A 9,052-nucleotide genomic window follows, 5' to 3' on the forward strand; every position below is an offset into this window, starting at 1 on the left:
AACCGAGGCTGGCAAGCAGAGCGCCTCTCGGGGGTCAGTCAGCACAGCTGCTCGGCAATGTCCTCGGGCTGGGTCCTCTCTGGCTGGGCTCTGCCATGCCCAGGTCTGGCTTCATCCGTAGCTGCTTGCAAGCTGCCTGTCATAATTCCAGGTGTCGCATCCCCACAGGACAGCTTCCAAAAGAGATACCATCTCTCTCAAGAGTGATGTGACCTTTCCCAGAAGCCCTCGGGTGTCCTCCACCGTCTCATCAGCCAGAAGAGCAAGCTCCCCGGACCCCATCGCTGGAGGTGGCATCACAGGAGCAGAGTGGTTGTGACGCGAACAGGGGCTCTGTCTGTACTGGAATCCAGAACATCTGTCTTGGGTGACCAAGGGGTCCTGGAAACTGGGTCTCATCCTCCAAGAAGGAGCCAGGCTGGCACAGGTCAAGTCCGGTGTCCAGGGGCCCTGAAGATGATCGATGAGGCAGCTCGGCCCCGCGGGATGGGGGAGAGGAAGTGGCGGCCGGCTGCTCTGGCTGACACCTGGCATGGGAGAGGCTGAGAGGAGAGAGACGGAAGGGGTGGCGGGGAGTGAGGTTTGGGGCAGGAGAGGTCAGTGATAAACGCACGCGGTGGCTGGCCAGGGGCAGCAGGACCCGACCCTTTCCTGAACATCATGGGGCGCCGTCCTGTCGCGGTAGCTGCCTCCATGCATATTAATGAAACACGCAGACACAAACACAACAGAAGGCTGTTCGGTGCGACCCTGGTACCTCAACCCCAAATATCACGGAGAAAGGAATGAATTCGCTAGATGTCGCATCAAAAATGGTCCCAGACGGCCTTTTGCTTTAAAATATACTCTTTATTTTTTTTTCAATTATAAAAATAATACATTATCCAAACAGATTGCTTAGGAAGCACAAAAATCCACCCAGGAAAACGACAACAAAAGCCCCTCCATCCCACCAGCCAGAGATAAGCGTTGCTGGTGTCTGTGACGAAGGCGCACCTGAGGCCGTGCACCGCGTACAGATGATGCCTTTTAAGTCCGGGCAGAAGACAGAAGAACTCACACTAGAAGGCAGGCTGCAGTAAGGCTCCGAAGTTTCTGCACATAGAACGGTGGCCTTAAAGTCTCCTCCCCGTGACCATTTCTGATGCTGCAGAGCCCCACCCACCCGGGGACACAGGAAGAGCACGTCCCGGCTTCCTGGGGACAGGGCTGGCCTCTGCTCCGCTCAGCCAGACGCCCACGTCCATGGCCACATGAGATGCCCCAGGGCTCCACGGGGCATAGCGGGGACCTGCGGGCAGGGACCCCGAGCCTGTGGGTGCGAACATGCATTCCAGAGCGGGCACCAGGAGACGGGGCTGGAGTCCCAGCTCTGCCGCCCACTGCCCTTGGACCAGGCAGTCTCTTGGGCCTCAGTTCCCTCGTCTATAAAATGGGAATAACGCCTACCTCATGGGCTCCTGAAGGGACTAAATAAAACATGAGAAGCAGGTCACAGCACTGGCACATCTCAAAGGTCAATAAATGTCACAGTACCCATCACTCCTTCCATTAACCTGCTTCGTGTCAATCCTGTGGCTCTCATTTTTTAAAAAACTGTCCCTCTGAGCGCTGACCAAAGCCCGGGGGGTAAAGGGAAGGTTTATCCTATCCAGAGCCAACCCGAATCTAGATCCAGCCAGGCCTGCCAGGTGACGAGAACCCGTGAGCCAGGGGCCTGGACCCTGGACCAGAGAAGAGCAGCCCGGTGAGGGCTCTGCCAGGGCCGCGTTCACGCTGCAGAGCAGACAGGGTCCAACAAAGGATGGGCCTATGTGGAGGGGCCCCGTGGGGGGCACCGAGGCCACCCGGCAGACCTCGGGGGAAGGAAGCCCTTTCAGCGGCCAAGCTGGAACCCTCCCTGCAAAACAATGAATCCCCCATCATTGTTTTGCCTTTAATCACATTTTTAAACACTTAACGTACGAACATCTGTTCCCTGATGTTTCGTCTTTGTGCGTCTGTCATCCTCAAAATGAAAGTCCGGAACCTTCTGCACTAACTTTAAAGTCGGGATGGACGTTTAGTAATGAACAAAGCTGAAAACACAAAAGAAAACAAATGTTTTTTTAAATTAGAGCAGAACTCTCGCTCTCTAGCTGCAGCTCTACTTGTCTAGGTCACCACCCTTCAAGAAGTTCTCACACCTGTTCCCTAGACGGTCCTCGGTTTCCTTACATCGACATAGACAAGGATTTGCTTTACTGGCCATTTATATGTTACCGGTGGCCCCAAAACCATTAGCAAAGTGAGCCCCCAGGGCTGCCCCAGCTACATCTGAGAAAGGCCCCCCAATCAAAAAGAAACACACAGGACACAAACCTGCTTAAATTTCCCTCTAATTCTGTGTAAGTCTTCATGAAGTTTATCGTAAGTAGGGTCATCATAAGGGAATTTCTGAATCATTCCAATCAACGATTCTAAGACCTTCATCTTTTTGCTGTAAGACACAGAAATAAAGCCTTTTAGCCCTTCGCCCACGACAGGCTCAGCTTGCGTAACAGCGATGCCGCTCGCCGGCTTTAGGTGGTGGTGCTGAGCGTGTCTGGCCTCAGGCGCTGGTGACTGACCGTCATCACACTAAACAACCTCTACTCACCTGGCAATGTGAGCCCGCCCACAACCGCGTCCCGACATCAAGAGCGAACCGACCTTACAGGGACGGCTCCATCTGGACGCAGTGGCCAAGGCAACACCGACCAGCACACCGTCCCCAGGTCTGACCCCAGAGCAGACAGAAGCGAACGGGAAAGAGCGCCGGGCACGGCCTTGCCTGCTCCGGACCAGGGGATTTTGCAGGATCTGCAATCTTCACGCTCACGGCCTCTGGGAGTTTGACAGCAGGTAAACCGGCAAGCCCCCTCCATCCATAGGGCAGAAACAGTGGCTGGTGTTTGAGTTCGGCTCCCTTTCCCAGGAAGAGGAGGAGCTCAGCTGGTGGGCGGCCTGGACAACCGCCCCAAGGCACTCAGGTATTTCACATCTCCGAGCCTCAGCGTCCTCATCTGTAAAATGGGGCCTTAACGGCCACCTCCCAGGCTCTCAGGAGGATAAAGCCCAGAACGTGCTACAGAGTAGGAGCTCGATAAACGTCAGTCTCCTCGCTTCATTTGGGAGGGTGGGTGCCCTCTGGGTCGCGGGCAAGCGATCCTGCTGAGCCGCCTCCCCCTGACCACATCTGATCCCCAGGGTGTCAGGAGCATGCTAGATATCTGATCCCTGGCAATCTTGAAGGACTCATCCTTAGGATGAAGCAACAGCCATTCAAAGTGACCAGGACCTGCTCACATTTGCGGTTTTTAAACCAGTTTAGAAGAACTATGATGGCCACCTCTTGGAGAAAACACAAAACCGCAGAAGATCAGAGTGAGTTAATTAAAGCAACAAAGCACTTGGTTTCCAGGGAGTTGGAAGGCAGATGCCAACATGCGGGAAATGGCTGCACCTGCCACGATACGACGACTACCACCCACTCCCAACTCTGCAAGCGGCGACGGGTCATTCCTGCCTTCCCGGGTCAGTGAAGCTACTCCAGACACACCCAGCCCGTCACACGTCAGGAGGGTGTGACCCGCTCACGGCTGGTGTAAGGGAAAGAGCCTTCACCAGGCTGCGGAAGGGGCAGAGGAGCGTCTCAGGGTGGGTCAGAAAGCTACGGTCACCTGATGAAAGGTCGCCATCCTTCAGGCTGAGATACGGCTCTCCACACAGCTTCTCTGGTGTGAAAATTCCCTTAGCTCACTGAATGATAACACACATGGCAGGTGTTTCTCTTTTAACATCCTTACTGGAAACATAAAGAAGCAGATCCTCTGTCCGCCTTCTACCATTTAAAAAACAACTGTACAGACTTAGAAAATCCAAAAACCATTGCTCTAAGATAAAGGGTTTTAGGCTGTGTTTCAAAGGGCTCCCCGGGCTCTGCTGGTGGGGTGGGGATGGCGGGGCGGCGGGCCACGGGCCCTCTGATGGACAGACCGGGGGCGCGGCTTTAGGAAGGGAGGGAACCCCTGCCCTGGGGTGTGGGTTGGCAGCCCCCGGGTGCGAGACCCTTCACACCCAGTGCAGGGCCCTCCGTGAGCCGCAGATCCCGGTGCGGGGAGAAGGGGAGGCTGCTGGAGCATTCCAAGTCCGTGCGCCCCACCCCGCCTTCGTGGGTCTGGAGTGGGGAGCCACGCTCCGCTCCGACCGCCGCCCAGTGGCGCCCGGGGCTGCCAACCACTGTCCCAACCTGACCGCCAGCTACCCGCCCACTCCCACTGAATCTTCAGAGGAAAATCTCCCCAAGATGGCCCTCGGCTGATGGACGAATCCGGTCAACTCCCACTTGCTCAGTGACAGGACAAGTCAGAGAGCAGGTGACCCCACAATCACCCACACTCTGTCTTGAGCATCCCTGCTCTGACATTTCAGTATGGCTGTGGCCCAAGTTCTAGAAATTCAAAATATTCCAAATAAGATGACAGGTCACGTGGACGGGGGAATGCCAGCTTCCCTGCTCTGTTATCGACTCTCCTGGCACCCCTCCCAGGCCAGGCAAAGCCACCAGACATCAAGATGATGCAGAGCAGCCGCCGAAGCCCAGTGTCAGCTCTCATGAGTGGCAGGACGGCCTTTCACATAAGGGTGCGCTTCCAGCTTAAGAGTGAAGACCGGGGGTGGGGACAGGGTCCCGGGGCTTCAGGAAGCAGCACCCAGCAAGAGCACGCTCCAAAGGCTACAGACGGGCTTCCCTCGTGGCGCAGTGGTTGGGAATCCGCCTGCCAATGCAGGGGACACGGGTTCGAGCCCTGATCCGGGAAGATCCCACATGCCACGGAGCAACTAAGCCCGTGCTCTGCAGCAGCTGAGCCTGCGCTCTGGACCCCGCGAGCCACAACTGCTGGGCCCGTGTGCCACAACTACTGAAGCCCGCGAGCCTAGAGCCCGTGCTCCACAACAAGAGAAGCCACCGCAACGAGAAGCCCGCGCACCGCAACGAAGAGTAGCCCCCGCTCGCCCCAACTAGAGAAAGCCCGCGCGCAGCAACGAAGACCCAATGCAGCCAAAAATAAATAAATTAATTAAAAAAAAAAAAAAGGCTACAAACACTACAAATAACAGCTCATAGTTACTTAGTGCTTCCAGGTACCTGACACCTGTGAAACACATGAAATGGGTCATCTCATTAGCAGACCTTTCAGCTACATTAAAAAACCCAGTGACAAGGGAGTCACCATTTCTGAGCCCTGATCATACCAAGACTGTTCTGCTCTGTTTGTTAGACGCTCAGAGGAAAGATGAATGAGAAGATAATATCATTTTCATCGTGGTTTAACTGGCAGGGTAACTAAAAGCCACTTAGCGCCCTAAAGTCTCCAGGGAAAAGGCAGGGGGATCCGAGGATCCCTGGGAAGTAATAACAACGGATGTTCACCCAACACCAGAAATGCGCCCGGCGCTTTCTAGTTACTATTTCCTGTAAACCTCAGGACAACATTTCAGGTTCGGCCTGGTTATTTCCCCATTTCACAGGTGATGAGACTGAGACACTAACCGCCCAAGGTCAGAGTGAGCTATGAAACCGGAACTTCCCGTCCAGACACCGAAGAAGAAAGAAGGCTCAGCTTTACCTGTCCTTCTCAGTGGTGCAGCCGTGCAGGAGACATCTCCAAGCAAAAGCAAAACCTTGGTAGCACCCGATCTGTGAATTTACGAAACATTCAAGAGTGAAATGACTAACCAACAGCTATACTTGATCTAAATATCAAGCTCTCAAAACAAAAAGGGGGGCGGGGGCCCAGGGGGCAGTGATGCTTTTTCTCTTGCTGTTCTGGAAGCACCCACTGGGCACCAGGCTACAGAAGTTGGAGGTCAAGTCACCAGCGGGGCAGCCAGCCTCCAAGGTGGCCCCACTGGACCCCACCTCCCCACCCCCGGGTATTCCTGCCCTGTGCGGTCCCCTGACTGGATCGGGGTGACCTTGGAAGAGGCAGCACACGACCTCTGAATCTAGGCACTAACAGACAATGTCACCTCTGCCCTGCCGACGTGGGTCACCCGCACAGTGTCACGAGGACACTCAAGCAGCCCTGTGGAGAGGTCCACGCGGTGAGGACAGCCGCGGGAGCAGCCACCTGAGAAGTGGCTCCTCCAGCCCCAGCAAGCTCTCAGCTGACTGCAGGCTGGCTGACTCTTAACTCCAGCATCCAGAGAGCCCGAGCCGGAACCAGCCGGCTCAGCTGCTCCTGGACCTCAGAATCCGTGTGAGATGATAAACACTGCTTGTCTTAAGCCCACGTGTCTTGTGCTGATTCGTTCTGCAGCCACAGACACCTAATACCGTCCTGACGGCCTCAGACGTTACTGCTTAGGGCCAGTTATCTCCATAAGTGAGGGCCAGTCTAGGTCGAAGGGCCGGAGAAAAGGAAAATCAGGGATTTTACGGAACTCCAACAGAAATATAAACGGCACGCTTTCACATGACACAGGGCGCTCGGTCTCTGGGGGAGGATTCAGCTGGCTTAAGACACAGGCCAGCACCATGACACTGGACGTCGACTGAGGTGAGGGGGGCCTTGTCTTCTCTTTCTCCAGCCCACCCGACTTCATCACCTCCACACAGCGACACCCTCTGCGGGTTCCCTTCTGAGACGACTTCTCCGTCAACGTTCTATCTAGCCTACTGCCATGGGAAGAGGCCTGAAGTGGTGGCTCGATCATACCGATCACCAAGGCAAATTGTCAATGGTCAGAGAAAAGGATTCCTTTCTAAGTGGGGGGGGGGGGTCCCACTTACCTCAGATCCGATTTTAGCTCCATGTAACGTGCCATACTGTCTTCCTTCAATCATGCCCAAACTACTTCCTTTTTCATAGCCTTCCTGATAACCTTCCCCGTGAAACCTGCAACAGAGGAGAGGGAGCGTGGGCAAATAAACAGGAGAAGGCGCATTCTTCCTGCAAACACTTTCCTCTTCCACATCACCCAGACCCAGCAAGACAAGACCCAGTACTGTAGAAAAAGAACAAAATTTAAGCCAGAAAACTTAAGTTCCAATCTCAGCTCCACCCCTCCCTAAGTCTCTCCGTCTGGCAAGTCGCTGTAATTCTGGAAGCCCCATTTACCTCTTCTACAAAGAGGAAGGTGGGCCAAATCGGTGATTCCCAAACCTGGCAGAATATCAGAAACACACAGGAAAATTTCAAAGATACAAATTCAGGGGCCTCACCCCTCGTATTCAGTTAAGTCTGGAGTAAGGCCCGGGAATCTGCTTTTCAAAATCTGCCCGGTAATCCGTCTGCAGCCAGGTCATCGAGCCCCAGTTCTGCGTCTGTAAGCTAGACTGCTTGGTCAAGGGCTTCAAAAAAAACAAAAAAAAACAAAAACTCTGCAACATGTACCGGGCTTTCCATCACATCTCAGGAGACTAGCGAGGAGAAACGCCATCAGATGATCACAAAATGTACCGTGACCGTGGCGCCTGCAGTAGAATAGAGGCTCTGACTCTGAAGGCCCAGCAGTGTAACTGGCACCATCATAACCTGCAGTCACCAAAGTGAAAGGGGTGTGCCGGAGCGCCCAGTGAGGCCGAGGGGACAGCTCCCACTTACTGGCTGTGGGGCCCTGAGAGTGACCTTGCCTCCTCCTCTGAAAGACAGGGTGAAGAACAGGATCCACTTCACGAGTAGGACTAAAATAAATAACGGGATACAACGCTTAGCTCAGCGTCCAATTCACAGCGATCTCCAAATAAACGTCAGCGACTGTTTACTGTTCACTCTCTTTCTTAACTGACATCTATTGATGTCTCAAGTGGGCAGGGCACTGGAAGACAGCCACAAAGCAACCAACAGCTCCCCCGCTCCCCCCCCCCGCCCCGGTCACAGCCCTAGGCGCTCCCCGGGGGATCAGGAGGGAAAAGGATGACGCCTGACACCTTTAAGAGCGTGTCCGTGAACGCTGCCGTATGTCCTACCGCTGAGGAACAAGAAAAACGGGCAGCGCCCAGATGGCAAAGGTCCGTCCCACCCGAGGAAGGGGCGTCCCTGGAGGGAGGCAGTCACCAGGCCGAGCAGATGCGTGAGGCAGCCCCGGACGGGGGAGGCGGGTCTAGAGGAGCAGCTGGGCACGTGGCGCTCGCCCGAGAGGCCGATGAGCAAAGGAGAAGCAGCAGCATCTCGGGCCCTCCCGCGCCAGCCGCCTTCTGAGCCACAGCGCGTTTCCCCAGGGCCCGGGCGGCCGCCGCAGCCCAGCGGCTGAGAGCAGACCTGCCCGGGTGGGGGCCCGGCCCAGTCCCGCTACCCACCTCTCATCCGCCATCACGATGGCTTCGAACATGTCCTGACTCCCGGCCATGGCGGCAGCCTGCCCGCCCCTCAAGCTCCGGCGCCAAGCGCTGCGGCCGCAGTCACACGAGCCTCGGGCACGGACGCACCGCTTCTGAGGAGGCGAAGTCCACTTCCGGGGGCGGCCGCGCGGGGCAGGCCGGGTAAGGACGGCACGCGGGAGGGCTCAGCACGCGCCGGCGCGGGGCCAAACCGCGTGCGCGGCGGCGGCGCTGGGCGGAGCTGGGCCGGGACGCGGCCCCGCCCCGAGTCCTCTTCGCCCTTATCCCCGGCTCCCGCCAGGGGTCAGCTGCTCCCCGGCTGGAGCATCCACCTGGCTGCGGGGGTGGGGGCGTGGGGGTGACCCGGGGGCGTGGGGGTGACCCGGGGGGTGGGGGTGACCCGTGACCTCACCGTCACAAAACCAGGCAGATGCAACCGAACTGCCAAAAGCGGCTTGGAAGGAATCAGGGAAAAAAACTGGAAAAGTTACCAAAGAACCAACGCCTCCGGAGGCTCTGCCAGTGGGGTTTTGAGGGGAAGAGTTCCAGGAAGGGCAATTCCCGGGGTGGAGACACGACCCAGAGGAGAGTGGCCCGGTCCCCCACCGACCCCGACCCGAAGCCAGGGGCCACCCTCCAGGACGACGTCAGACTTGAGACCCCGCCTACAATGCCATTAAATCCATGTTAACAGTAATCCAGGGA

At 56.4% G+C, this 9,052-nt stretch overlaps 1 protein-coding gene across 3 annotated transcripts; it reads right to left on the bottom strand.

Annotated features, from left to right (window-relative positions):
* Nucleotides 1-828: 828 nt before the first annotated feature.
* On the bottom strand, nt 829-8,483 carry LTO1 (LTO1 maturation factor of ABCE1). Of its 3 annotated transcripts, none has more exons than XM_061202219.1 (6): nt 8,327-8,483; nt 6,818-6,923; nt 5,652-5,722; nt 2,362-2,479; nt 1,970-2,078; nt 829-1,095 (listed from the first exon to the last, which is right to left on the bottom strand). In XM_061202219.1, the coding sequence occupies exons 1-5, from the start codon at nt 8,374-8,376 to the stop codon at nt 2,010-2,012; spliced, it is 414 nt and encodes a 137-aa protein (XP_061058202.1). In that variant the 5' UTR covers nt 8,377-8,483; the 3' UTR covers nt 829-1,095; nt 1,970-2,009. The 3 variants fall into 3 exon arrangements, with proteins under 3 accessions (XP_061058202.1, XP_061058201.1, XP_061058200.1); XM_061202218.1 differs by having other exon boundaries at nt 1,966-2,078; XM_061202217.1 differs by having other exon boundaries at nt 829-2,078.
* Nucleotides 8,484-9,052: the final 569 nt, after the last annotated feature.

This window comes from Eubalaena glacialis, chromosome 10, assembly GCF_028564815.1.
Source record: "Eubalaena glacialis isolate mEubGla1 chromosome 10, mEubGla1.1.hap2.+ XY, whole genome shotgun sequence".
Classification (NCBI taxonomy): Eukaryota; Metazoa; Chordata; class Mammalia; order Artiodactyla; family Balaenidae; genus Eubalaena; species Eubalaena glacialis.

What these genes read in the sequence shown, in the direction of transcription:
- LTO1 (XM_061202219.1), bottom strand. Translation starts at nt 8,376, where the DNA reads ATGGCCGGGAGTCAGGACATGTTCGAAGCCATCGTGATGGCGGATGAG. An exon ending in ATCGTGATGGCGGATGAGAG is followed by an intron (nt 6,924 to 8,326) that starts GTGGGTAGCGGG and finishes CCTCTGTTGCAG; the next exon opens with GTTTCACGGGGAAGGTTATC. An exon ending in GAGCTAAAATCGGATCTGAG is followed by an intron (nt 5,723 to 6,817) that starts GTAAGTGGGACC and finishes GTAAATTCACAG; the next exon opens with ATCGGGTGCTACCAAGGTTT.